Source organism: Corapipo altera, unplaced genomic scaffold, assembly GCF_003945725.1.
Source record: "Corapipo altera isolate COAL_440 unplaced genomic scaffold, ASM394572v1 343, whole genome shotgun sequence".
Classification (NCBI taxonomy): domain Eukaryota; kingdom Metazoa; phylum Chordata; class Aves; order Passeriformes; family Pipridae; genus Corapipo; species Corapipo altera.
This window is the reverse complement of record NW_020884913.1, coordinates 6,485,136-6,513,126: the sequence shown is the minus strand read 5'-3', so window position 1 is coordinate 6,513,126 and position 27,991 is coordinate 6,485,136. Positions and strand designations below refer to the sequence as shown.

Here is a 27,991-nt window from a genome sequence, read left to right as displayed (position 1 = left end):
CATTGCTTTGGTTTATGTTTATATAGCAGAGGGATTTGGTTTGAGGGTACTTTTCTAAGCAACAGGGCGGTTTTCATTTACTTTCTTTAGATATTTCAGTAAATAACCACAAATACTTTCACTTATTTTTATTGATTTCTTGGTAGAGGATTGGCTGGACAAAAAGCCCAGCAGTGCATGAAGGTAAATTGGTTTATTTTAAACTTAGGAAAGCCCATCTCTCTGCCAAGAGCTGTGCATCACTCGGGACTCTCCTAACAGCAGATTATGGTTTTACTCAGGATTTAATAATCTATTTTATATCTACCTACATCTAATGGCCTGTGCCTGCCAGAGCACTGAGTGACATCTGCACTGACTCTGGAGGTGATGAGAGAGTGCAAAAGGCAGGAAGCAGATCCTGGAAATGGTACTGTCAGCTTTGGGAACCTGATTTAAAAATAATCCTGATGATGATGGCTGGGTAGGGGGTCAGTGAGACAGTGTTTGTACCCCACTCTGTGGAAACCCACCCATGTCATGGTTCACTTTGGGACCAGAGGCTGGCAGAGGGTTTGGGGTGATGGCAGAGAAGGCTGCCTGAAGGGTTGGCATGTCTGCAGAGGTGTTGTGCCTGCAGGCACTGGGGTGCCTGTGGAGAGATGGGGTGCCAGCAGAGAGGCGGGTGCTGGTGACGGTGTGCTGGGGAAGCACCTGTTTTGGCAGTCCAGCCTTGCTCTCCACCAAGCCCCCACCTGCCCTGGGATGCTGTATCGAGAGGTGCTGAAGCATCCTTGGCCCCAGCTCTTCCCCAGCCAGGAGAGACCAGGGCTGATGGAGCTCTGTTTCCCACACCAGACCAGCTGCTGGATACAGCTTGGCTTGGCACTGGTGGCAGGCAGGGAACCTCTGTAAAGCTGAATGCTGGTAAACACCACACTGCAGCATCTGCTCAGCCAGGTATGGATCCACCGAGCCCAGCACAGGGTCAGGCTTGGCAGAAGGAGCCACTGGGAATGCTGGATAAATAGCAGGGGGCAAGGAACATTGCTTCTCAAAGGTCACCATTTCCTCTGTATTGCTGTGAATTCGCCCACTTTGATCCGTCCTCCCCTCCACAGCAGCATCCTCTGCCCCAGCCCCTGTCCCAGCAGCTCCTGCTGACCCCGGCCCAAGTGCTGGGGGGTGGAGCAAGTCCCCATCAAGTCAAACTTTTCCCAGCCTTATCATCTGACTGGGCAGAAAATCCCCAAGGCTGGACCATCAAAGGGAGCAGGCAGCTCTCAGCCTCCTGCCCTTTCCTGCTCCACTAAATCACTCTAGAGTCCTCCCAAATGCTTATTCTTTGAGAAAGCAATAAAAGAAGAGGAAACTTCAGAAGACAAACTCCCACTAGCCTGCCTTTGATTACATTTGATATTGTTTTATTCCTTAATGCTTTCCCACTGCAGGCTGCCTGAGGAGGAAGGGAGGGCGGGAGAGCAGGAGGAAACAGTGCTTGAAAGGGGTAAAAATACAAATTTTCCCATTAATATCTGTGTCTGGAGGGGTCTGTGTGCTGAGAGGGGCTCAGCCAGGCTCTGAGGATGACAGTGCCTTTGAGGACAGGTATCAGGGTCCCCCAGCTCCCCAGGCTGTGGACTCGGGGATGAGCAGGAACATCCCAGTGTCTGCAAAGGTGACCAAGCTCAGGGCAGCTGCAGAGCACTGTACTGGTGAGTGATGGATGCTGGTCCCCACCTCCCAGCCCCTCGATGTCTGGGGCAGAGGAGCAGCAGGGACAGGCAAGCAAGGATGACATGACAAGCTCCAATCTGCCACACAGATGGGTGGCACTGTTGCCACCAACACTGTGATGCCAGTGGGAAAGGCTTAGAGGGGCTTTTCTGCGTGCCCTGCCCTCACAGAACCAGACCTGAGTTCCCAGTTTGCATGACAGGGAAAACTTCTCCTGTCTTTGCGTGAAGCACCAAGAACCAGATGGTCCCAGGGTGTCCCGTGTCCCTCGGGGACTGGGCAGGGGGTGACAGCTGTGACACCAACGGGGATGGGGCAGCAGACACTGGTGGGATGGAGGTGAAAGGGAAGGGAGTGCTGAGCGATGGCAGAGGCTGAGCATACTCTGCTACTGCTGAAACAGCTTCCACCCCGCTCGGAGCGCGGCCACGGCCTGGCCTCTGCCGTTCACACTGGGAACGGCAGCACAGCAGGATCCAGCTGCAGCACCCGGCGCTGGCACAGCCTGCCAGGGGCTCTGCTGGCTCCTAGCGGGCCCGGGGGATGGTGACAGCGGGGATGGGCATTTTGTAACCCTGAGGGAGGTAAGACAGCGTGAGAGTGGGACACGGCAAGGGCCAAACCGGTGGCGAGGGCTGGGGCAAGATGTGTCCCCTCCATGCAGATCTTTTCCCCAGGTTGTGTCCTGGGAGACCAGGGGATGAGGGGATGTGGGGACACAAACCAAACCCATCTGTCTGTGCGTGGGAGCAGCTGGGGGGATTTCACACCTGGATGTGGGGCTCGTAAAGAGCCAACAATGGGGAAAAATCCTGGAGAACCTCGACGTTCTAGGAAGCAATTGGAAAAACAAGGAAACTTTGGACTGCAGCCTTGGGATGGCAGTGTGGGGTTTTCACAACACCGAAACTCCAAGGTTGTGAAAACCGGGATCTTTTGTCCCCTTGTGTCACTGGAGCTGATGCCAGGCTCCTGGAGCCCCTCCACAGGCAGGGGCCCACCCAAAAGGCCATTCCCCAGTTACACCCAGATCCAGCACATCCCATAACACTGTTCACCTGTGTACCCCAGCCGGGGCTGGAGGTGCCTGGTGAGAGGAAAGGTCAAACTCATGGGGTGCAGGGCTCCTTTTCCCCAGGGAGCAGGGAGCAGCCTCCCGGCTCTGCCAGCTCTCCCAAAGCAGGACAACTGGGCTTATGTCACTTGTCACAGCCCAACCGACATCCAGGTTTGTGTACCAGCATCTTTGGCAGGAAAAACTGCAGCTGCCATGGGAGCAAATGCCTTCCTTCAACATCTCTGAATTACCACAGAATCACAGAATGGCTTGGATTGGAAGGGACTGTAAGGCTCATCTGCTGCTACAGGATACCAAGGCTGAGGGGAACAGGGCTGAGCTGGCCCCTGAAAATCCTCTTTAAAATCCCCTGAAACCTTCTCAGCTGTGGTTTCTGGTGAAGCCTGATGTTGCTCAGATCTCCTGCAATGTGCCCCCATACCCAAGGACAGGACCTGCCCTGGCAGCAGCCCCCTGCCTTGAGCCTTGGGTGGGCAGTGAGCAGCAGGACCTTGCCTAGCCCCAGGCTGCTGGGAATGGATTCCACCCTGGGGGGTTTCATGGCATAAGGAGTAGGAATGTCCCTTGCTGAGATGTCCCAGCCCTGGGCCTGGCACATTGCTATGGGGGCTCCCAACGCCAGGGTGCACAGCACTGTGTCCCCTCCCTGCTTTCCTTTGGAGACAGGCCAGCCAGAACATTCCTGGCCAGGCTGTGGGTGGTTTGCTCCGCAGAGGGAAGGGCTCTGCTGAGCATCTCCCCAGCAGTGACGCAACACTCTGTCGTTGCTCCCTTGGGGTTTTTTCAGCCATTTCTTTTGCTTCCTTATTGCCCAATGCTCGGTAGGGCTGGCACAGGTGGCAGATACCCTCCTCTCTTTCTCTCTGTGGGCATTGCCTCCATGGAAAGACTCATCCCACAGGACACAAGCCTTGGAGCAGGATGCAGGCAGGGCCACAGCAGTGATGTTTTTTTGTCAGCCTTTGTTTGTCTCACCCAAAGGTTGTTCTGTCCCTTCCCAAACACAGGGAGAAGTCCATGCCATCTTGGCACAGGTCCCCACTTGCCACCGCCACCTCACCCTTCCCTCACCCCTGAGTCATGGATGGGGAGCACTCACCCACCCTGTGGCACAGCCCATGTTGGGGTGTCCGTGCCCAGACACCCATCCTGGCACCTGCCAGGCTCTCCCTTTCTCCACCCGCTTCAAATCACAACTTCAAAAGAACTGGCAGGAACCAAAACCTTTCCCCACCCTTTTTTTCTGCCGGGAACCGGGAGCAGATATGCTGAGCCATGGAAGTGGAAGGTGGAGTGGTGCTGGGAGCACAAGCTCAATGCCCTACTAGGCATCAGAGATTCCAAGCTGGACCTGAGGACACTTTTAGCACAGTGGCTTTGTGGGTCAGAGAAATATAAAGGAAAATTGCAACTTTGGATAGCGAGGCATAAAATTCCTGGTCCTGGTTGTAAACTCAGTCAGTGCTCACCTGAGACCTGCTGCGACTTGTGAGTCAAGAGTTTATTGTGTGGCAAAATCCAGGGCATATTGTCCTGTATAGAGGCCTCAGCAACACCTTGGAACTGCAAAGGCCTCTCCTCATCTTCCCTCCGCATCCTGCTGGCGCCCAACCTCCTCCTGGGATGGGAGGAAGCTGAATGTGAGGCTGTTGTGAAAGAAGAGAGACCCAGCGCTGATGGTGGTGGAGCAGTGGCAGCCTCTGGGGGGCTCAGCTCTGCCAGCCCCTGGATGAGTCACTGTAAAAGCCGACAGGACTGGCCCTGTGGCCGCTGCCCACTGCCCCAGCCCCACCTGCGTCACCCGAACCTGGCACGGCCACCAGGATGTGCCTGGGCCTGCAGAGCCCTCAGGGCTGTGCCAGCCTGCACCGTGTCCACCACGCTGGCCGGCACCCCGGGGTGCCCAGTGCTTGGAACTGAGGCCATGGGGCCATGCCTGTGGGTCTGAATGGGGACCAATCCTGAGTGACCAGTCCTAATGGTGACCGGCCCTAATACTGACTGATCCTAATGGCTACTGGTTCTAATGGTGACCAGTCCTAAAGGTGACTGATCCTATTACTGACTGGTCTTAATACTGAATGGTCCTAATATTGATCAGTCCTGATGTTGACTGGTCCTAATAGTGGCCGGTCCTAATAGTGGCCAGTCCTAATGGTGACCAGTCCTAATAGTGACTGGTACTGATGGTGACCAGTCCTAATGGTGACTGATCCTATTACTGACTGGTCTTAATACTGAATGTCCTAATATTGATCAGTCCTGATGTTGACTGGTCCTACTAGTGGCCGGTCCTAATGGTGACCAGTTCTAATAGTGACTGGTACTGATGGTGACCGGTCCTAATGGTGACCAGCCCTAATACTGGCCAATCCTAATATTGAACAGTCCTGACTGTGAGTGGTCCTAGTGGTGATCAGTCCTTATAGTGGCCGGTCCTGATAGTGCCCAGTCCCGATAGCGACCAGTCCTAACAGAGCCTGATCCTAACAGTGGCCAGTCCTGATAGCGCCCGGTCCCCCGGTGGCGGTGCCCAGCTCCTCGTGCCCGGTGCCGCGGGGCAGGGGCCCGGGGGAGGCGGCAGGGGCTGAGCCCCCCGTGGCGGATCCCGCTGGGACGGGGCCGCTGAGGGGCGGGCGGGACGGAGCGCCCACGGAACCCCACGCGTGGGGCCGAGACCCCGCCCCTTGACCCGCCCCGGCCCCGGCCCCGCCCACAGCCCCGCCCGGCCCAGGTGGAGGCGGCGGCGGGACCGGGGCCGGGATTGGGACCGGACTCAGCACCGGGCCGAGGTGAGCGGGGTCGGGGAGCGGAGCAGGGCAGGGAAGGGAAGGGCGGGGGGTCCCGGTGCCTCGTTTCGCGGCCGCCCGGGTTGTTGCCGCTTTGTGACCGCCGCGTCCCGCCAGCTTCCTCCTCCGCCCCGCGCGTCCCGCCCGGCCCCGGCCCCGCGGCACTGCGGGGTGGGCGCTGCCCCGGCCCACTGCCGGCCCTTCGCCGCGGCCGGGGGTCCCCCTGCCCGGGCTGCGGCCGTGCCCCGCTCCCTGCCCGCTGCCTCCGGACGGATGGCGGGGGACGGGCTCTTCCTCCTCCTCTTCATCGCTGGGGGAAGTGGGTGCGAGTCCCGGCGGAGTGACCCAGCCGGAGGGAAAAACCCTGCCCAATCCCCGGCCAAAGCAAGGGAGGAAAGCCCTAACCTACTTTCTGGCGCCGATGGCCCGATAACCAGGCGGGCGTGTGGTTTTGTTTGTGTTTGCTGGTTTTCCCCCTCCCCGGGCGAGCAGCCTCGACGCCGCGGGCGAGGGCAGGTGGGCAGGGGAGGGGGCCGGGTCCCTGCCCCCCCCCCCCGAGCATCCTCCGGCGCCGCCGGGGCTTTGTTGTTGTAGCTGGTTTGAGGTTTGGTTAAAGACTCGCACGTGCTGCCTGGAGTGGTGAGTGCTGCCACCAGCCCTTCGCAGGCAGACAAAACCTTCCCAGAGCAGAAGGACCCGGTTATCCTCCATCCATAGGTGTGTCCTGCCGGGAGCAGAGGGATGCTGTGTTGCGGGTGTTTTAGCCAGTTGGATTTTTGCTGTTGGCCCTCCAGGTTTGGGACAGAGGGGTGAGGCTGAGCACTACCCTATCCTGCCCTGCCTTGCTGCCAGGCCATCAGGACAGGGCAGAGGCCGTTCTTCCAGGCTTGCCCACAGTTGGATGGAAGTGCCCACCGTGATCTGGGACTCAGCAGCTCTCACTCAGCTCCCCATGCCCATGTTCCATAGGGGAAAAAGGACCTGAGAGGCTACATGGCCACTGCTGGGTCCCTGTGGCAAGAGGAAGTGTCCGCCTTCTTCCCCAGTGTGGCGTCATCCCTCTCACCACGGGAAGCTGGGACGTTCTCCTGTCTCCGTGTTCCCAATCCCTGCATGGTCACTCCCATCATATCGCCACTGTCCTGGACTCTCAGCCTCCAGCCCAGCTGGAGGGTTGGGAAATGCACCCCACCACAGTCCTGTGGATGTCCTGAGCAGGGAAATACTTCCCACTTGGCTCCCTCCTTCCTGCCCTCTGAAGGAGCATCCTTTGGCTCCTTCCCTTTTCCCAGGTGGGAAATAACCAGCTTGGAATTGTCCCACCTCCAAAACGAACTGGAAGGTTCAGTTGCAGCTGTGTCTGGGGCAAACCAAAGCTGCCTCTGCCTGTGCTGCCCCAGTTACCACTGGTTTCACACGTGGCTCCCTGGGCTCCCAGCTGCTGTGCCCAGGCTCTGCCTCTCCCAGCTCCTTCGCAATTAATGGAGTGATAGACTCCTTTTTCTGCTTGCTTATTTGGAGGGTGGCTTCTGCCTGCCCTGCTCCTGTTTGCTGGAAAGCAGGTGACCAGCTACTGCTTCCCCCGGTGGGGGGTTCTCTGGCACTGCTGCAGCTGCATCGGTGCACCTGGAGGTGCTTCAAGTGAGAAAGAGTAAACCACAGAGTGGTGTTTGACACCGAAACAGGGCCCTGGTTTAAGATGGAGCTGAGCCTGGTGTTGCTCTCAGGGGCATGTGCGAGCACTCTGCATGTGTTGCTGGAGCAGGGATGCCGGCAGCAGGAACAATAGATGCCTGTGGATGCTGGGAGAGCAGCTCAGGGGGCCGGGGATGCAAAACACGGGGGCGTGAATCCAGTGGGGAAGGGGCCGGCTACACTGTCTCTCTTGGGTGGGCTGCACTCCTTGGGGTGTGCTGTGGGACCTGGGGAAATTGGGCTGTGTTGGGCTGGGCTGGGCTGAAAGACAAGCACATGGCTGTCCTCTGAGTCTGTGTTTTGTTCCTGGATACTGCTCCCGTTCAAGTCTTGCAGTGAAGCTGAGAGATCCCCCAAGCACATCCTTATTCCTTCCCTTAGGTTGTTCTCAACCTGAAAACAGCCCCTGGGATGAGCCAAGAGTCAGAATATTGCTTATTGCCAAAGAAAGTAGGGGACAGGTGATGGAGAATCAGATGGCTGAGGGGGTTGCAGAGCTGCCCAGGCTGACACAGGGCTCCTGAGGCATTTCCACATTTCCCATGGGCACTGGGAGCCCTGCAGAGACCTGAGGAGTGAGTGTGGGCTTGGTACCGAAGGAGTCAACTGGTGAAGGCTGAAAATTAATTACTTAAATCTCTATGAGCCCACAAGTGATGGGATCATGAACTCTCCTCCTCTTGAGGAGCTTTTTATCTAATGACTTCTGGTTTCCACTGTCCTGCTGGGCTGTGAGTTGACTGGTAATGTGACAGGCCTCCAGTGGGCACGGTCCCTTTTAATTACAAGGATCCAGGAGTTGTGGTCATTTGGGAGCATGTGGTGCTTTGAGTTTTATGGTCATTTCCTGGCCTCCAAGTGAGCATGGAAAGCTGTGTGTGTGCTGGCGGATACAGAGTAAACCCTTGGCACTGGTACCCCTTTTTCTCACTTAATCCCCATTTCTTAAGAAAAAAAAAGGCAACAAAAAGGCAGTTGTTTGGTGGTTGCTCTCTTAATGAGGCATTTAGGGTGGAGAATGAACTGAGGGAGGGTGCCTTGGGAATGGCCATGTGCTGGGTGGCCCCAAACCAACCCTGCCCTCTGCTTGCCCACCACACAGGATCCCTGTGCCCCCCTCATCCTCGGGGACCTGCACCCTGAGGGCTAGTATCATGGGGTGCTGGTCTTGTTAGCTGAGCAGGGGGCAGGGGCAACCCCCAAATAACTGCTCTGGGAGGGCAGGGGAGCAGGCTGCACCGTTTATGGAAATCGAGTATTTATGGGGTTTCCATGTGAGGGCTTCCCCCTCCACCCTTGTCCTCCAGGAACTGAAATCTGGGGGAGCTGTATGGACTTTGATGGAGAAGGGACCAGCTACGTGCCTGTGGTGCAGCAGGGGGGTGGGAAGGCAGGGGAGTCTTACTGTGTTGTGGTGCCTCAGTTTCCCCACTTCTGAAATGCCACAAATGAGTCATAAAGCACAAAGGTGTCCTGTGAAACCACTGCTTGTCACCTCTGGGGGTGGGGGGGTTTGTGCAGCCACCGGAGCAGGGTTGATGCTGTGGCCATACCCCAAGAGGGGGGAGCGCGGGTGCAAACCGACTCACTCGATGTGGTGCTGGAGGCTGCAGTGGGACACGGGCAGGGAGGGAGCAGGGCGGTACCCAGGGATGCTCCTTGGCTTTTCCCACGCTACTACCATTGGATGGGAGGAAGAAATCCACCAGTGTGGAGGGCACATGGGCTTTGTGCTGCATGTCCAGCCCTGTGGAGACCCGTTCAGATGAGTGGTGTGTGGTCACTCCTCAGTGGGATGCTCACATGCCCAGCCATCCCACAGGACCATCCCTCCCATCCACAGCCTCCTTTTTGGGCTCCTGCAGCTCCCAGGACAATGGGGGCCCTCCTTCTAGCAGTCTCTGTCAGCTTGTGTTTTATTTATTTATTGCTTAAAAGTAATAATTCCTGATGCATTCCTCTGGTCTCATGGACCCGTTCAGGGTAGAGGAGATGTGGCTGGTGCCCCTGGGATGCCCAGTGTGCCCCCTTCCATGCCATAGGGATGGCTTCGCTCCCTGAGTGTCATGCTGCAGCTTGTGCTGAGGGTTTGACAGAGTTATCCCTGTAATTTGCCGGCCTACAGGAACGCCAGGGCAGGGCTGGGAGTGACCTCCCACTACGTGTGAGCCCGAAGGCTGCACGGCGTGCTCACCCTGAGACTCGGCGTTGGTGTGTCCTGCCTGTCCCTCAGCTCCTCTGTGGCATAAGCAGGAAGTCTTGCTGGGCCAACACGGTGCTGCTGGCATAAGGTTTTTCCAAAGGTGATGCCATAACCAGGGTGAAGTCAGCTCATGCACTTGGTGGCACCCAGTCCAAGTGCTCCTGGGGAGGACACGGCGGTGGCTCCTTAAAAATCAGCGTTTCCAGCCCCTGCACTGAACTGTGTGGCTTCCCTGTGGGTGTACCATCCCAGGGATGGGATGGGATGGGATGGCAGGCAGGAAGAGCATGAGGATGGTGGGGGAGACCCCATCACCAGCTCTTGGCAGCCGAGAGGCTGCAAAGTGCGTTGCTGGCACAGGTCCATGGTGATGCTGCAGTGGGGAGAGCATCACATTCCATAGGTACTGGTGAGTGTAGGATTCCCCGTGCCAGGCTTGCACCGTGTGGGATGGGGATGAGCTGTTCCCAGCTGGGCTCTCCATTGCAGGGTGGGGACCTGGGTGCTTCTGGCCTGGTGGTAATCAGGAGTGAAAGGAAGGAAGCTGAGGAGTGACCCACCCACATTCGGCTGCTGGTGGTTGGGAGGAGGGAGTGATGGGCAGGAGGGGTTGTCGGGGAAGGGGGGGAGCCAAGGGAACTGCTGGCCCTGGAAGGGGAACGAAGGAAGCTGTAGGTGTCCACCCAGGGCTCCCCCTTTGCATGGGGGCTGGCAGGGCGAGCAGCACATTGTACGAGCCTTGAAATGGCTGCGTTGAGATAAGGAGTCTGCTCCCAGAGATAGGGAGCTGCAGCCAAGGGGGCTCGTCCTGCCACCAGCCCAGGGATCATCTTGTCCCTGGGATGAGCTGAATTCCTGTGCAGGGCTAAGCACCACCTCCTACTGCTGCATCTCACATGGCATGGGGATGCTCAGAGCTTGCAGCGAGGGGACACTGCAAGTAAGGGGCGTTTTTGTCAGTCCAGTGCTGCTTTGTGTGGCTCAGTGTGCTCCAAGATAGGAGTGAGGGACTGGGGAAGTCTGCAAGCCCAGGCTGAGCCCTGGCACCAAGAGCTGCTGACAAAATTAGTGTTTTGCAGTGGAACCATAGGGAGAACTGTCCCCCCCCATCCCCATTGTCCTTTCACACCAAGAATTTTGCTTTAAGAAGGGAAGTGAAAATGAACTCAGTAATGACCTGCAGCATGAGGATGGCAGGCAGAGGCCTGTAGGCACCCCTTCCCCTGGGTAAATACCAACCTGTGACCCCTCAGCCCTTTCCAGAAGGTGCAGCCAGGCCTCAAGCACTTGCACCATCACGTCTGTGCACTCTGTGCTTAAGCCAAGCTAATGAGGAATCAGAGTAGTTCTGAGTAATTAATCAGTTCTTAGATAAAACCAAATTAAATCAATCCTGGTAGGGTTGATCTGTGCAGATCCTGGAAAAGGGCTTTCCTTGGGTCTGGAGGGTGCTGTGCCCCTGCCCTCAGTGCTGCTGAGGAGCAGCCGACTCCTCTGCACGTTCCCTGGTGGAGCCACCGCGCTTCCCTCGCTGCTGCTGGAGACTTTCGCCCTTTGCTCTTCCCGAAGCCGTTGGGGTGACTCAAAGCCTCCACGTGCTCCTTCCTCACTTGGCTTGGGCTCCTGCCTGAAGAAAGGACCCGTGGGCTGGGAGTCCCCTTGCGCAGCCAAGGCCCCTCCAGCAGCACCCACCGCCCCAACGGCGCGTCTGCACCGCGGGAAGCAGAGGGTGGGTTTGTGCAGGGCCGCCTGTTTTGGGTTGTTCTGCTGTGAGGGTGTGTGGTCACCCTGGGAATGGGAGTGGGGAGGTGTGGGGTGGGTGGCCAGTGGCACAGAGGGACAGAGGGACCCCAGCTCACCAGGGCTGAGGGCTGGGAAGCCTTTGGGTGCTGGCACTTGCTTTGCTGGGATGGGTGGGGGTCGTTGCACTGGTAAAAATTAATGAGGGTGGGAAATGGGCTGTGGCCGGGACGTGGGAAATCCTCCACATGGCTCTTTCCAGACTTTGCAGGCAAATCCTTCCCTCTCCATGCCAGTACGATGGCATCACCCAGGTCTGCCGGAGGGTCCGGGACCACACTCCCAGCACTCCAACCCTCCCGGCAGGGCAGCCCAGTGCGTGGCTGCTGTGTGCAATGGGGTGAGCAGCTGAGCTGCCCCCGGCCCCCGCTCCCCTGCCCGCGGGCAGGGCTCTGCCCTTATCAGCGGGTCCAGCACAGCCCCCCCGCTGCCACGCTCTATCTCCCCGGCCGCTTTCCTTCCTCCCGGGGCGTGCCGTGCTCCCAGCCCGCCTGGGCTCAGCAAACCTGCTGCTGTTGCCCAATGTCCTGCCCGACGCAGAATAATGGGAGAGGATGTTCTAATGGCAGCGTGGGCGAGGTGTGTGCTGGCTGCCTGCACACCTCAGGGACTGGAAGGGATCCCAGCACCCACTGGGCACCTGTACTCTGTCTTCCCACCCCAGCCATCACAGAGATGAGGATTTAAGCCCCTGTGGGTGTCCATGCTGACCATGTGGCTCAGTGGTGAGGGAGAAGGCAGCTTAAAATACCCCCTGAAGCACAGAGGGCCTCTCTGGAGACTCAGAGTGAAACCCTGCATGTTTTGCTGACTGAGTCAATTGCAACAGGGCTGGAACACGTGGGGAGAAGATGGAATATTTTTCCTTTTTACTTCCCCCAATAATATTTTTTCATTTCAAGAGCTGTTTGTGCTGGGCTGCTTCTCTCAAGATCTGAAACTTGAGACTGGAAAATGGTCCAAAGCTCTTCAAAAGGGAGCAGGATGGGGGAAGGTTCTGGGCAGTGGGTTCTCACACACTACTCGGATGTGAGTCCACAGGGGCTCAATGCTCAGAGCAATTACACCAATCGAGTTTCCTATCCAGAGCTCTTAATAACTGTAGGAGCACCTTTTAACGCAGCTCCAGCCTTGAGAGAGGACTTTAACGTGCTTGTGAATCATTTATGGGCAGCAGCAGCAGCTCTGCCTGATGGACTCTTGGGTGTGAGCGGCAGTGCAGGTTGTGGGTGTGTTTGGGGGCTTTGTGGTATTGCTGACCCCTTTCTCACTCCCCTGTGGAGATGGAGAGGGAAGAGCAAGGGCTCCTCATGCTCTGAGTGATGGGTGTGATGGGTGCTTGTGGGGGTCCCACTCCTGTCCCTGCACCCTTGGGTGGCTCAGAGCTGCTTTCTCCTCCAGCTTAATTGCATCAACCTGATGCACTGTTATTCCAGCACTGGTAATCTTGCTTCCCCCCATACCAACAGGCTCAGGGAGAGAGACCCTAATCCTTCTCCAAACATCTATGAACCCTGTGCTGCATACACCCCCCCCTCTGACCAGGGCTGCTCTGCAGAGTTGTCTCCAGTGTCTCATACAACAGTTGTGCTTGGGTGTCCCAGTTCTGCTCACCTGGCCTTGCTGATGGTCCCTTTGTGTTGCTCAGACCATCCCAGCGTGTCCTGTGATGATGCCTTGTACGAGCCACATCATGTTTTCCATCACTTTCTTCCTTGGGTGTGCTTCCTTGGGTCAGCATTTGCTGTGATTCACCCTGGGGCTGGGAGCCAGTCCTGGTCACCTTCCTTGTGCCTTGCCTGGTTGAAGACTAAAACCTCATCCCAGTTGCTCCCCAGTGACGCCAACACACCTGCCCTCTTGAGGGGGCATGAGGGCTTCACCCCCTGCTGCTGCTGGAGCACGGGCTCTGTCCATCGTGGCTGGATGTCAGGCTTTGGTGAGCTTCAGTGGGCAAGAGCTCTGGGAGGGAAAGGTGGTGATGGTGGGGGATTTCTTCTTATTGACCAGACTAGGTGACCCCCCTCCACCCCTTGCCCATTTATCACTTCCCGTGGGTAATGGCAGCATCCCCAGGGCATGGATATCTTTTACAACCTGAAGTGACATCGTGCTACCCCAGGACCCTTCTTCCAGCCCAAAGCACAGTTCCTACCAAGCTCAGGACATGTTCATGGGTGCTGAGTCCCATGTCTGTCACCCTCCACTGCTGTCACCTGCCTTGTCCCTGCATTAGTGTGTTTGCTCAGCCATCCCCCCGTGTCAGCTCAGCACATCCCCTCTCACTTCCCTTTTCTGTCCCCAGGACAGAGCCACCACGTCCACCCCGAGCACCCAGGGACTGGGCTGAGGCTCCCTGGGGACCCACAGCCAGGCTGTGCCCTTCAATGGCACTGCTGCTGCCAGGTCTGCCAGGCAGGGAGCCGTGTTCCTGGTGGCATAGCCCTCCATCCTGGGGCTGGGAGGGTGACAGGGGCCCAGGACCGTAGTGATCCAGACAGCCAAGCTTATGGCAGGCTGGCTCTGGATGGAGGCGCCGGCTGGCCCGTTCTCATGCTGAGCATGCCAGCTCTGGAGGGTTGGGTGCCAGCACCAAACACGTGGGGAGCTGGAAAACACCTGCCCACCACCATCCCCGAGGGATTTCTCTGCCTGGCACAGGGTGAGACTTCTTGTGGCTCAGAGCCTGTGCTTGGGGGGGTGGCTGCTGCCCGCAGCCCATGTGGAAAAGGAGACTTGAGCCCTCGTGGGCTGCTGCCCTCCTCCCCCCTCTTGCCCAGTGCCAAATGCTGCCCTAATGCCCCGAGCCATGAAAGCCGCTCCGGCCGCACCGCGTGACCGGACGGCAGGTGCCCGCCGGGCTGTGCCAGCTGCCCCGGGAGCTGCGTCACCTCGGGGCAGGCCAGGACTGCCCCTGCACCCCCCCTGCCTGGGGAGCTGCTGGGGAGCGAGACCGGGATTTTAAAACGTGCTACAAACCTGCTCTGCTGGGAAGCCTGGCCAAGGGCTGTCTGGGGTGTGATGGGGGCAATTGGGGGTGGGGTTTTGGGGTTGGGGTGTAAGAGTGGGGCTGTGTAAGAATCGGACTCCGGTTTCAGTGCTTCTGGCTCTGCTGGCTCTCACCACTGAGAGCCATTCCCTGGAGCTGGACGAGGCTAAGGGTGTCCCAAGGATTGCTCTGACCACAGCGTGTTCCCATTCCCAGCTCTCTGGAGCAGCTGGCATCCCAGGCTCATTGCTGACTGCCCTGGGAGGAAAACAAACAGTGTCTCCAGCTCACCAGCAGGACAGAAAGTTTTGTTTGCTGGGGCTGGCATTCTCCCAGTTCAGCAGCTATGAAACAGTGAGCACGGCACTTGTGTTTCATGCCCGCTCTTCCTGGGTGTCTTGCTTCCCAAGAGCTTTGCGTGGCAGCAGCAGGGGAAAGCTCCCTGCCTGCCCAATGCTGTTCCCTACCACAGAGCATTGCTCTAAATGGGGCCTCTTCATCTTCCTGCCGCTCTGTGCCAGAGGCTGATCCATGTCCGTGGTGTCCAGTCACCTGCAGCCCTGTCCCCATGGTCCAGGGAGCACTGAGCTCAGCTCTCCCTCTCCCAGGATGCTCCTGCAGCCCTCTCCTGCTTTCCCATGCATGGCTTTTCATCGTAGCCTCTCTCCCCACAGGCGAGGGGGGAGGAATTCAGCCGTGTCCCAGGGCTCCCGTGCGTGAAGGACAGAGGAAGAGCAAGGCTGCCGTGGGCGTTTGCCATCAAGACACACTGCACAGGATCCCTCTTATGAGGTAAGGAAACCCTGGCGGGAACCAGCCCTGGCTGAGTCCCCAGGGGAAATTTGGGAGTTGGTTGCTCCCAGCTTTGGTGCTGGAGAAGGAGCCCAGCACCCTTTTTAACGCAGGGACAGCAGGCCACCACCTGGCCCAGAAGGGCAGCAATTCCCAGTGGTGCCACCAGCTCCAGGCTTCTCCATCCCCAGGAAGCTGGTTCTGGACTTCTACATTCCCATGGACCTGATCCCATGGGCACCCCATGTTCCTAAAGCTAGGCTTTGCTTGTGGTGGAGTTTAAAGGGGAGGGTTGTGTTCAGGAGTCCAAGTGCTGGGGGAGCTGCAAACGTGTCCCTGTGCCTGACTCTTGCTTTGGGAATGGGCTGCTGATGGGATCCAGTTGCAGAGGGGGCTGGTGGGATCCCAATCACTCAGCTGGTTGCTCAAATGACATTTCCTAAGGAGAGTGGAGCCACAGAAGGCTGATTATTGGGATCTCGTGCAGGGAGAGGAGCCAGGTTTGTGGATTGAGCTGGCATTTCACAGCAAGTGGCACTGGGCAAGCACAGCAGGTGACACCATCCCCATGACCATGGTTGTCCCATGGGGACAAGGGATGCTTCTGAGACCTATGTGAGTCCCCTGTGCACTGGCACATGGTCAGGGGGGACAGGAAGAGGTCAAAGGGGGCTGTGCCTCCCTTCGATTACCCCCATAGCCCCTAATAGGATCTGGGGCTCACTCTCTTGTGCTTGAATGGAATTACTTTTCCTGCAAAGTCCTGCCTGATAGAGCCAACTGCAGGGACCCTTGGGAGGGGATTGCTTGAGGAATTAACCACCTCTTGGCTGTTAAGCTTCCCCCTCCTCGCACGTGGTGCCAGGGAGGATTCAGTCTCCCAGCCTGGCATGTGTGTGCACATGCCAGAGGGGAATGACCTGCATCTCCCCTCCCATGGGGCACCCAAACACGTGGTGGGTCCATGTGGGAGCTGTGGTGCGTCTGGGGATGTGGATTGAGTATTTTCAGGCGTTGTCTGTCCCCTGGGTTTTGGGGATGCAGCAGCTGGACTGATGGTGGCAAGGTCTCACCAGCACAGCCAGTGGCACAGGGGGCTTAGTCTGGTAACATCCCACTGGTGAGGCTCCAAATCCCACTGGGACCCAGCTTTTCCCCCCACATGAGCTCCTGGGGAGGTATTTTTTCCCCTCTCACTGCCTCCCTGCACCCTCCCAGCCTGCCCACCGCCGCCGGCCCGAGATGTCAGGCGGTGACAAGAACGGGGGCAGCCGCTCCAGCAGCAGCCGCCTGCAGAGCAAGAAGCCCCCCAACCTCTCCATCGTCATCCCACCCCGGGAGGCGGAGGAGGATGGTGCCCCCAAGGAGGTGAGTGGTGGAGCTGCATCTGTCCCATGCTGAGTTTGAGGGGCTGCTGTCCCTGGGGAACCCCCCCATGCCCCCCTGTCCCTAACACCCTGCTCTGCCTTCCAGCCCTCCAAGGTCCCCATCTACCGAAAGAGCAAGAGCCTGCAGGAGCCCCGCCTGGAACGCCAGCACGGATTCCGCCGGCAGACTTCCCTGTCCCAGAGCATCCGCAAGTGAGGGCAGGGTGGGCTCCTGCGGTGGCTGGGTCACTTGGAGGGGCCCCTGTCAGGTTGTTGTGGGTACCAGCAGAGGGCTTGGGATGGGAATGGAGAGTCATGTCTCAGAAGGCAATGCGAGAAGGACTTTCCCCCACTTCCCTTCATCTCCCTGCCAGGTCAAAACTGCCCTGCTGCAGGCTGGGCTGAGACAGACCCAACCCAGACCACCTGCTAGAGGGGATGCCTGGGTGGAATGGTGGTGTTGGAGTGAGGGGACCAACTGTGTGACAGGTGTGCCCACCTTGTGTCCAGGGGCACAGCGGAATGGTTTGGTGTCAGCAGCGACTGGGAGGGGAAGCGCCAGCAGTGGCAGCGCAAGAGCCTGCAGCACTGCAGCATGAGGTATGGCAAGCTGAAGCCTGCCTATCGCGACATGGAGCTGCCCAGCCAGGAGGTGCCCTCCTTCCAAGGCACCGAGTCGCCCAAGCCTGCCAAGATGCCCAAGGTAGAGCTCGGGAGAGGGGGGTCCTGCTCCCAAACCTTGCTCTCCCAGCACTGACACCTCTTCCCTGCTGCAGATCGTGGACCCTCTGGCCAGGGGCCGTCCCTTCCGCCACCCCGACGAGACCGACCGTCCCCACACGCCCCACCACGTCCTGCCCCCGCTCACCCCCGGCGTTGTCTCCTTGGCGTCCTTCAACAGCATCCGCTCCGGCCACGCCCGCCTGCCGCGCAGGAAGAGGGAGTCTGTCGCCCACATGAGCTTCAAGGCGGCTGCAGCCCTTCTCCGCGTGAGTTTTGGGAGCCTGGGGGGCCATCATCTTCTTCCTGAGCCAGGTTTCAGCTCTGTCCCTCGCCCATCACCTTTGCTTCCTGGCTGTTGGCTTTACGTGGACACCGCTGCCTCTCCAGGATGGGTTTGAGAGGCGAGATTGGTGGTTTTTAACCTGAGCTCCACTTAAAAAGGGTTTTGGCGAAAATTGGACAATCTTAGAAAAAAGCAGCTTCTGGGTTCCATCGCTGAGGAGCCAGGAAGCTTCTCAGCAACCTTCTTGCTCCTGATGAGCCCTCGGCAAGCCTTGGGGACGGGTTTGTGGGACTGAGACAAGACAGATTCAGAGGTCACTTGTCATGCTGACTGACATGGCTGTGGCCCAGTGCTGGCTCTGACAAGCAAAAGGCAGCACCTGCTGCCAGCTCCTGCTGCCAACCCTTCCCACACAGGAGAATATGGTGGCTGACTGGGATTTAATCCTTGCCCCTTGGCTTTGGGGAGGGAAGCTATGAGAAACCCTTGGTGCTGCAAAACCTGAGGGCCTTCTGGCTTCTTACCCTCATTTGCTTCCCCTGCCAAAGGGACGCTCTGTCCTGGAGCCACTGGCTCCCAAGCGGAGGAGCAACAAGAGGAGCTTCGTGTACCCCAGCTTCATGGATGAGGACATGGTGGATGCTGCTGATACCCTGGACTCGTCCTTCTTCAGTAAGGCAAGCGACGTTCCATGCCGGCCACCAGGGTGGGGGGCTGTCCCAGTGCCCCTGAAGGGGGGCTGGATGTGGAGCAGGGCTCTCACAAGGACCCCTGTGTCAATGCTTCACCCCACCTCACGAGCAGGGGCATTGGTGGCTGCTGTGCCCCAGTCTTGGCGATGCTCCTTGGGGGTGCCAGGGAGTGCTGTCACCATCACGGGTGATGCCCTGATCTCCATTTCACGCCCTGTGATGTGCAGTTAATGAGATCTCAGTGGGGATCACCCCCTCCCCCTGACCTGGGGGATGCTCGGTCAGGGGGAGGCTTCTGACCCATGGCACACATCCAAGAACACACATCCCTTCTCCCTCCAGATGGACATGCACGACGAGACGTACTCCATGCCCGATGATGTCTTCGAGTCACCACCTCTATCAGCCACGTACTTACGCATGCACCATGTGGGGGAGGATGCCAGGGTGTCCCCCGAGGTGGAGCAGCCCACCTCGTGAGTACCAACTCTCAGCAGGCGCTGCCCTGCTGCAGGCAGGCCAATGTCCCCAGCCATCCCTGCCACAGGGCACCAGGCACTTCAGTGTGCTCCTAGGAGGGTGAAGCCAGGAGGTGCTCCCAGCCGTTATCCCAGGGTATCCCTGCAGCCACGGGGTATTTCTCAACTGCTCCCTTTTGGCAGCTGTGATGGGTTTCTCCTCTCTCCGCAGGCGGGAGGGTGCCCGGCTCGCCTCGGTGTCCGGCGGCGCGGGCGCGGCCCCCCGGCGAGGCAGGCGCATCGCCTCCAAGGTGAAACACTTTGCCTTCGACCGCAAGAAACGCTACTACGGGCTGGGGGTGGTGGGCAAGTGGCTGAACAGGACGTACCGCCGCAGCCTGAGCAGCATGGTGCAGTCACAGCTGGAGATCACCGACAGCCACCGGTGAGGGGGACTGAGGGCACGGGGATGGGTGCGGGACACCCTGGCTGTAACCCAGATGTGTGTCCCCCTCAATGCATGGGGACCAGGGCTTGGGGGGCTGCAGTGTCCCTTTGCCCAGCCATCCTTGAGCTGCTCGGATGTTGGGTCCTGTCCCCTGCAGGCCGTATTTCACGTACTGGATCACCTTTGTGCACATCCTCATCACCTTGCTGGTCATTGGCACCTACGGCATCGCCCCCATCGGCTTCGCCCAGCACGTGACGACAGACTTGGTAAGCTTAAGAGCCATCTTCCTGGGGGGACTGTGACCACCAGTGTCCCGGGGTGTCATGTTCCCTACAAGAGGTGGGAGCACCCTGGAGGGCTCCTGCTGTTTGAGAGGCTCCATGAAATAGCCAGGGCAGGAGGATGAGCAGCAGCATGTTGCAGCAGCATGTGTGGTGGGAGCGGAGCTGTTCTCCCTCCAACCTTGCTGGTGGGACCCAGCAGCCCTTCCCCTTGAATGAAGGGGGCTGCTCAGCCTCTCAGGAGTGGAGGGAGAGGGGGATGCCCCCCCATACCTCCTGTTTCCCCACTGAGAGCTGATCCTGGCCTCTCTTGGCAGGTACTGAGGAACAAGGGGGTCTATGAGAGTGTCAAGTACATCCAGCAGGAAAACTTCTGGATTGGGCCCAGCTCGGTAAGGACGCTGCCAGACCCTTGGCCCTTGATTCCAGGCTCTGCCCTCTGCTCCTCTTGCCCTGAGCTGAGGGAATTCTCTGAGGTGCTCCTCTTCCTGGGGGGGAGAGCTTGACCACATCATTCCAGCCTGCTGCTCTGGTCCCTCAGTGCCCCCATCCCTCTGGGACCTGCAGCATCACAGTGGGGTGGTCAGAAGAGACCCCACCCCCTTCCCACCTGCCTTCCCCCCATTGGGGTAACAGAGACCTGTGTCTATTGCCTGTGGAGACCCCCTGCCCCTGCTGAGCTCTCCCCAGGGGCAGCTGGAGGGAAGGGAGATGTGCAGACAGAGCATCCGCTAGACCGGCATCTCCCTCCCAGATTGACCTGATCCACCTAGGAGCCAAGTTCTCCCCCTGCATCCGGAAGGATCGGCAGGTGGAGCGGCTCATCCAGCGCGAGCGGGACCGGGAGCGCGGCTCCGGCTGCTGTGTCCAGAACGACAACTCGGGCTGCATCCAGACCCTGCCGCAGGACTGTTCGGTGCGTGCCGCCGCCGTGGGCACTGGGAAGTGCTGGAGATCCCTGGGGAAAAGGGGGGAAAACATCTCTGCCCTGCGCAGCACCAGGGCACGGTACATGTGGGGTCAGAGTGTGCATTCCCTGTCACATCCTCAGTCTCTCCATCCTTCCCACAGGAGACACTGGCAACGTTCATCAAGTGGCCGGGCAGTAATGCACCGACCATGGGCTCGGGGGAGAAGAGGACATCAGGAGCTGTGTGTCACCAGGACCCCAGGTAGAAGTGGCAACTGGGCAGAGGTGGCACAATCACCTGGCTGCATGCAGGACATGGCAGAGGGGCTGCCCAGGGCTGCCTTTCCAGTTTGGATGCCTTGAATCCTCTTGTCCAAGGGGCTCTTGCACACCATAGGAGAGTGAGAAGGAAGAGGGAATCGGTAGAGAAACTGGGGCAGGGTCTGTCCTAAATGCAGGCAGTAATGGGTGACACTGTTGTGTTGGCTGGTCCCTGTTCTGCTGGGATGGGTGATGCTGGGCAGGGCATCAGTGGGGGTGAGTGCTGTAGGGTTCACCTGCAGAAGGAGCTGCTGTGGGGTGTTTTAGGACACCCCTTGGTGGGCAGGATCCCTCCCCAGCCAGGGAAAGGGGCAGGTCCCAGGGCTGCGTGTGTGTGTCTGAGGGCATTGCTAGTCTGCAGGGAGGGATGTCTTAGGGGAACTCACCTGACTCACCCACCTGCTTCCACCAGGACGTGCGAGGAGCCAGCATCCAACCCACCCCACGTGTGGCCGGATGACATCACCAAGTGGCCGGTAAGAGCCCAGTGCCACCATGAGCTGGTGACTCCATGGTGGCAGCGGGCAATGAGCAGGCAGAGAGCTGCAGGCAGAGCCTGGGGCTGGACCCTGACCCGGGCTCCTCCCCCTCCTGCTTCTAGATCTGCACCTACGAGACCAAAACCAACCACACAGGCTTCGCCCACCTGGACTGTGAGATCAAGGGCAGGCCCTGCTGCATCGGCACCAAGGGCAGGTGGGTCACAGCGATGGGGGCACCCGGCCCAGTTCCCTCCTCTGCCCTCCTGCCTCATGTTGTCCCATCAGTGTCCAGAGCTGTGGCAGGGTGGGGAGGAAGATTATGGAGCCTTGCGGGGTGGGAACATGGTGGCAGCAGGACCAGCTGCTGGGAGCAGAGGGGGATGCTCAGGGGAGCAGGGAGTGTGCCCTGCCCCGAGCGAGCCCCCTGCCTGCCCTCTGCCAGCTGCGAGATCACGACGCGGGAGTACTGCGAGTTCATGCACGGCTACTTCCACGAGGAGGCAACGCTCTGCTCGCAGGTGAGCAGGGCCAGGGAGGCACGGCCGTGGATGTGGGATGCGATGCCAGCAGCCATGCTGCTGCCAGAGTATCCTCTCAGGAATGGGACACGGTTGGGATGGGTGTGAGCAGGAGGGATGCAAAGTACAGGGGCTTGCCCCAGCTTTTGGTTGGGCTCCTGCTGGTGTGGTACAGGAGGAAATGTAGGGCTTGAGCCAGCCTCACCTGGGCAGCGCTGGTGTCCTTGGGAAAGACACATCCTGGGCAAGAAAACAGCCCTTCAGCATCTCCTGGGGCACTGGGGATGCTCAGCTGCTCGTTTTCCAGCATCTGGGCAATGCGGGTGCCCCACACCACCTGGGGTCCCCCCACAGCTGGCACACGGCATCACTGGCTGCACATCCCTGTGATCCATCCTTTGCTCCCTGTGGCTCTGGGCTCGGGGCTGAGCCTTCACCACCCCCCAACCCTCTTCCTTTGCAGGTGCACTGCCTGGATGAGGTCTGTGGGCTCCTGCCCTTCCTCAACCCAGAGGTCCCTGACCAGTTCTACCGCCTGTGGCTGTCCCTGTTCCTGCACGCCGGGTGAGCCACAGCCCCCTGCATCTACAGGGTTGGGGGAAATGGGGATGGGAGTGTCCATTGGGATGGTGTGGGACCCCTGGTGGGGTGGGAAAGAAGAGGGAAGTGCACCCCCACACTGTGGTGACACATGCTATCTGTGGAGGGTGCTTTGTAAGGTGTCTTGTGCCCTGGGGCAGTGGGTGGGAGGGCTGGGCAGGGGTCTCTAACACAAAGTTTGTCCCTCAGCATCCTCCACTGCCTGGTATCAGTGACCTTCCAGATGACAGTGCTGCGGGACCTGGAGAAGCTGGCAGGCTGGCATCGCATCTCCATCATTTTCATCCTCAGTGGCATCACGGGAAATCTGGCCAGTGCCATCTTCCTGCCCTACAGGGCGGAGGTGAGGCCTGGGGGGGTTCTGTCCACATCACCTTGAACCCAGTGAGCTCCTTGGGGACTAAAGGACATCCTTCCCCATCCCTGTCCTGGCAGGAATTTGGGGAAGGGGCTGGAGCACAGGGCTCACATCTGCTGGCAGGTTTTGCTGCAGGGAAGGTGAGAGGCTGGCACTCTGGTGGCAGGGGGAGATGGTGTCTCTGCCCCACGTGTGGTGTTCGCACATGCCGTGTGTGCCACACGTCGCCACGTGTCCCTGTGTGTGCCGGGTGCCCGGGCAGGCAGATGGCTAATCTGCTGCCAGCCAAACCCTCTCAGGCTTTAAATGAGATCACGCCAAGCACCCTAATCACCCCGGGGGTGCGTCAGGATGGGGCTGGGGGGGCTCTGTGGTTTGGGAGGAGGTGATGCTTCCTGGCTGCTGAGTCACAGAAAATATCAGCTCTGCCAAAACGGCCCTGATGTGCTCCCTTCCTCTCCCTCCTGTGTCAAGGCTCCCACCCCTGAGCCCCACACAGGAGCCTGCACAGGGATGCAGAAGCCAAATGACTTTTGCAAGGAGAGGAGATGATCCCTGGGGACATGGGGATGTGTCTAGGGTGACGTGCAGGGTCTGGCTGTGACTCTCACCATCCCTGCAGGTGGGCCCTGCTGGGTCCCAGTTCGGCCTCCTGGCCTGCCTCTTCGTGGAGCTCTTCCAGAGCTGGCAAGTGCTGGAGAAACCCTGGAAAGCCTTCCTCAACCTCTCTGGCATCGTCCTCTTCCTCTTCATCTGTGGCCTCTTGCCCTGGATCGACAACATCGCCCACCTCTTTGGCTTCCTCAGTGGCCTCCTGCTGTCCTTCGCCTTCCTGCCCTACATCACCTTCGGCACGATGGACAAGTACCGCAAGAGGGCCATGATCATCGTGTCCCTGCTGGTCTTCGTGGGGCTCTTTGCCTCGCTGGTGGTCTGGCTCTATGCCTACCCGGTGAACTGGCGCTGGGTGGAGTATCTCACCTGCCTGCCCTTCACCAGCAAGTTCTGCGAGAAGTACGAGCTGGAGCAGGTCCTGCACTGACCCTGCCGGCGGGGACAGGGCTGGGAGAGGATGCTTTCCGTGGGGGAGATGGCAGCAGCTGCTCCAGGATGGGGCAGGCCCTAGGCACAGCTTCATCCTCAGGGATGGTGGGTTTGGGGTCCTGCTCAGTGCTGGGGATGCAGTGGGCAGCAGGCCTGAGCCAGCCCTGCCTTGCACCCCTTTGGGCTGCCTCCTGGTGCTGAAAAGCCATAACTGGTTTGGGGACCGACTCCTGCATGGGGAAAGGGCTGAAGGATGTGGGATTTTGGTGTATCCACAGCCAGGCTGGACTCCCAGCCCAGGGGTGAAGCTGCTGAGGTCTCCAGCCTGTGTCCCTGCCTGCCTGGGCCCTGTCCCACCTCAGTGCCTCTGGGTGCTGCAGCTCATACTGTGAACACGACCCCCTTTTTGCAGGGGCACTTCCTTTTATCCACAGCTCTTTAGGCCCAGGGTTTCCCCACTTCAGGCTCCCTGGAGTCTCTGTCATTGCTCTGAGACGTTCAGCGCTGAGCTTCAAAGGTATTTTTCAGTCTCGTTCCCCCTGAGGTCCTAAAGGAGGCTTGTGCCTCCCCACCTGACTCCTCACTGGATGGAGAGGCAGGACTTGAGACAGGGGGCCTTATCTTCCCCTTATTTCAGTGAAATTCCCTTTTTTGAAGGGGAGAAGTGGCATAGACCATGTTTGTATTGCCATGGTGAAGTAGGCAGGCACAGAGAAAAACACCCTGGGGGGTTTGTGCGGCTGCTCCTGAAGCCCACAGACCTCTCAAGAAGCTGTTGGTGCTTCCACCTTCTGCCTTGAGTCCCTCCTGTTACTCTTTTCCCTTCTTCAAAGCCTACAGACCCAGGTAACTCTCCCTTCCTGAAACAGTGCTGGTCAGATGGAGAAGTGCAGGATGGGGCAGTTGCCTTCCCCCTTTGCTGCCTCCAGCCCTGGACTGCTCTGCCAGCATCTCCTCTGCCTTCCCATCAGCCATGGCACGAAGGCAGGTCCTTCCTGGGGTCCAGGTGACTCCTCTGGGCTGGTTTGGACCCAGGCTGGTGCCAGGATGTCTTCCTGGTTATATGTTGCTTTGGTGCTGGAGGCCTCAGTGCTTTTAAATGAGGGCAGGTGGAAATCCCCCAGTTAGGATGTCCTGGGATGAGTATTGAAGGGCTGGGAGCTTGGCTCCCTTCCCACAACCACTGGCCAGGTGATCCCAGGAGCCTGTGGCACCTGCATCCCTCCCTCCACCCGGGGCCAGTTTTCAGCCCTTCTTGGTCCCTCCAGTTGCTGCTCCAGCCAAAGACAGACACTTCACCTCATTTGTCTCTTTTTGATACTTTTTCTAAAAGCTGTGGGTTTCCCCCCCCCTTAATAAATTTCTACCTGTATTTAATGAGACGCACGAGGCCTCTTCTCCCTTCTCGGGCCTGGGGATGTGGCACTTTTGGGTGGTTCTGGTTGTTTTGGTGATGGTTGGTGTGGCAAGGAGGGAGATTGAGTGGGTAGTGCCTGGGGCTTGTGCCCTGGTGTGCTCCTCAAACCCCTCCCTGGGAGAGGACAGGATTTGGAGGGTCTTGAGCAGAAGGAGAAGTCAAACACCCACATCCATGGACCCTCCTGACCCTGCTCATGGGCAAACCCACCCCTGCCTGTATCTCACCCTTTACTGAATGACCCAAGGCTGGATTTGCCCCTTCTCCCTTGAGGCTGAAGTGCCCTAAAGGATGCTGGATAGCTCCCCTTGGGCCAGCTGGTGCCCCTCTTCTGGCCTCGTGGCAGGGTGATTGTCAAAGAAGGACAGGAACACACATGAGCTGTATAGAAAATCACTGCCACATCTTTATTTGCTGCTTCCCAACAGCCTGAGGTGTTTGCAGAAGGCTTCTCCTGAGCCAGTTGTGGGTCTGGGACAAGGAGGACCGAATGGTTTGGACTGGCTTCCTGGGGAGGCTCCTCAACATGCAGCTGGGAGTGGCCATGGGCCATGGCCACGTGTTCCAAGGGGTCTGGAAAGATGTCAGTGGGCAGGAGGGGGAGGTGGCTGCCAGGACCCCTGCCTGGTCTGAGGGTGTGCTCCAAGGGGTCTGGAAATATGTCTGTGATCAGGGGCTGCTCTGGGGGCTGCTCAGGAAGAGCTTGGACAGGGTGTGCTCCACTTGTGGTGGTGGGAGGGGGTGCAGGGCTGGGAGCACATGGATATAGGGGCTCTGCTGGGTGTGTCAGCAAACCAGGGCAAAGCCTTTCCATCCCGGGGAGCTCGTGGCTCTGCAGCCCACCCAGGCTTGCCAGCAGAGCCCAGAGAGCTGCTTCCAGCAGGATCAGGCACAGGAGTTTCTGTGCCCAGCCCTGCAGGGATGTGATGGGGCCAGGCTGATGTGGCTGGAAGGCAGATGCGGCAGAGGGAGTAGCTGTAGCCAGGGCCAGCCGGGGAAGATGGATGTGGTGGGGATGGAGAGGGATTGTAGCCTCTTATCCCACCCCAGCCTCTCTCCCAAGCCGGGACCGAGCGGAGGGGGCTCAGCAGCCGCTGTTCCTGCGCACGAAGGCGTGTCCCCGCACCGAATGCTGCATCTCGATGAAGGCCAGCTCCCCCACCGTCACCTCGCAGGGACCCAGCGCCTCGAACCCGCACTTCTGGTAGAAGGGCACGAGGAAATCTTCGCACATGAGCAGGGCCCGGCGGGCGAAGGGCAGGCACCGCAGGTACTGCAGGTACCGCCACATGAGGATGGAGCCCTTGCCCTGCTGCCGGAAGGTGCGGTGCACGGCCAGCACGTGGATGTGCACGGCCGTGCCCTGCGCCTTGTGCAGGGTCAGCGCTGCCTGCAGAGGGGGGGGGGCAGGGGTTAGTGGGACCATCCTGCTTCAGGCTGGTTCCCCCCCCCCGCTCCCCCCACCGGGCGAAGGGACCCGGGGCCACCCCCTTTCCCCCCCCCCCCCCCCCCCCGCCCGTCATCCTTGGAGGGTTTTTAATTTTAAAATGAATGTTGAGGGGAATTACTTGGCAGATTTTTTTTAACAGCATTGTTCAAGTTAATTAATGAGAAGGTTCATTTTCACCAGAGCAGCACTGTAGCAGTTGGTTCTGGGAGAAGACTTGGTGAGTAACCTCGGGACCCCGGGGAGCTTCTCTTGATCCCCAGGCTCTGGCAGTGCCTCTACCAGTGCACAAGGTGGGAAGAACAGGGTCTTACCTGGCTGAGCCTCTCCTGATCCCAGAGGGAGCCAATGATGAATGCCACGAGCCGCCCTTCCTCAAACCAGCCGAGAGACAGCTCCGGGCACAGGTTCAGAAAGTGGCGGATCTCATCCAGGTGGAGGGGACAGTCCCCAGAGACAGATATAAAGGCTGGAGGGGGACAATGGTGAGCTCAGTGAGGGGGACCAAGGACACCCAGACTCAAAAAACCTCCCAGCACCAATGTAGAGGAGGGAAAGCAGGATGTAATGGAGAGAGATGGTGTGTGTCCTGCTGTCTGCTAGGTTTAAAGGAGTTCTAGGGGACATGGATGGTTCCAGGGAGCAACTCCTCCAGAGGCAGCCTCCATGGCCCAGTGACCAGCTCTGCTCTCACTGCTAATTCCAGAGCTAGAGCAGTGAGTGCTGAGTTGAACCCTCCCTCCTGGCACCTCTCCAGCTGCCCTTGGCCTTGGAGAGGAGGGAGAAATGAGCTGGGTGAGTCTGGGTGAGGGAAGCTGGGATTCCTGGGATAGAGGGAAGGTTGCAGGGAGTGCATCTCAAAGTGCCCCTATGCAATAGGATATCCTTCCTCCCACTTCTCCCTCTCCTTTCCTGCCCTCTGGCTCTCACAAGACTATTTTGGGAGAGCTGCTCCCCACTCACCTGGTCCTACTGAGCCTGGGGCATCAACTCCTACCATCCCCACCCCAGACTGAGTTATGGCTGTGGTTCTCCAGCTCGTTAACCAAAGCTCCCTCACCTCATTAGGGAGCCCGTGGTGGCCTGGCCACAAGTCACGGCTGCTGTATCCCTCCCACGAGGGTACACACCACAGTGTGCCCTGAAGGAGCACGAGGGACTGGTGAAGGAAAGGGATGGGTCGTGTCCAGCGGACGGAGCTCCCGCGGGTGCCCGTTACCTTCCCGCTCGATCTCGAACACGCTCACGGCGTCCTCGGGGCTGAGGCAGCGGAACTCGCTGGCTGGCAGCGTGTGCCGGCGCTGGCCCCCCGGCGACCTGCCGGGCGACCTCAGGTGAACGGGCTTCAGGAAAGGCAACGCGCTGAGCGCCGGCATCCTCCTCCTCCTCCTCCTCTTTCTCTTACTGCTGCCTTGCTTCCCGCTGTTCTGCTCGGGGCAGCCTCTGCCGGCTCCCAGACCCGGCGGCACGGGCACCCTTTATTCCAGCCAAGCTCCTCCAGCACTCTTAGATGCCAGAAATACCTGTGGATCACAGACAGGGTTAGGCTGCTTGTCCCGCTTTTCCTATACATACAT

General features: G+C 58.9%; 2 protein-coding genes across 2 annotated transcripts; one reads left to right on the top strand and one right to left on the bottom strand.

Annotated features, from left to right (window-relative positions):
- The first annotated feature begins 16,304 nt into the window (after positions 1-16,304).
- Positions 16,305-23,548, top strand: RHBDF2 (rhomboid 5 homolog 2). The gene is made up of 17 exons (XM_027654692.1): positions 16,305-16,430; positions 16,536-16,642; positions 16,940-17,132; positions 17,206-17,418; positions 17,984-18,112; positions 18,470-18,603; positions 18,818-19,030; positions 19,191-19,302; positions 19,635-19,709; positions 20,072-20,233; positions 20,389-20,489; positions 20,961-21,024; positions 21,150-21,244; positions 21,473-21,548; positions 22,012-22,112; positions 22,338-22,491; positions 23,129-23,548. The coding sequence occupies exons 1-17, from the start codon at positions 16,305-16,307 to the stop codon at positions 23,546-23,548; spliced, it is 2,475 nt and encodes an 824-aa protein (XP_027510493.1).
- Positions 23,549-26,051: 2,503 nt separating this feature from the next.
- AANAT (aralkylamine N-acetyltransferase) lies at positions 26,052-27,790 on the bottom strand. The gene is made up of 3 exons (XM_027654604.1): positions 27,634-27,790; positions 26,729-26,883; positions 26,052-26,357 (listed from the first exon to the last, which is right to left on the bottom strand). The coding sequence occupies exons 1-3, from the start codon at positions 27,788-27,790 to the stop codon at positions 26,052-26,054; spliced, it is 618 nt and encodes a 205-aa protein (XP_027510405.1).
- Between the last annotated feature and the right edge of the window lie 201 nt (positions 27,791-27,991).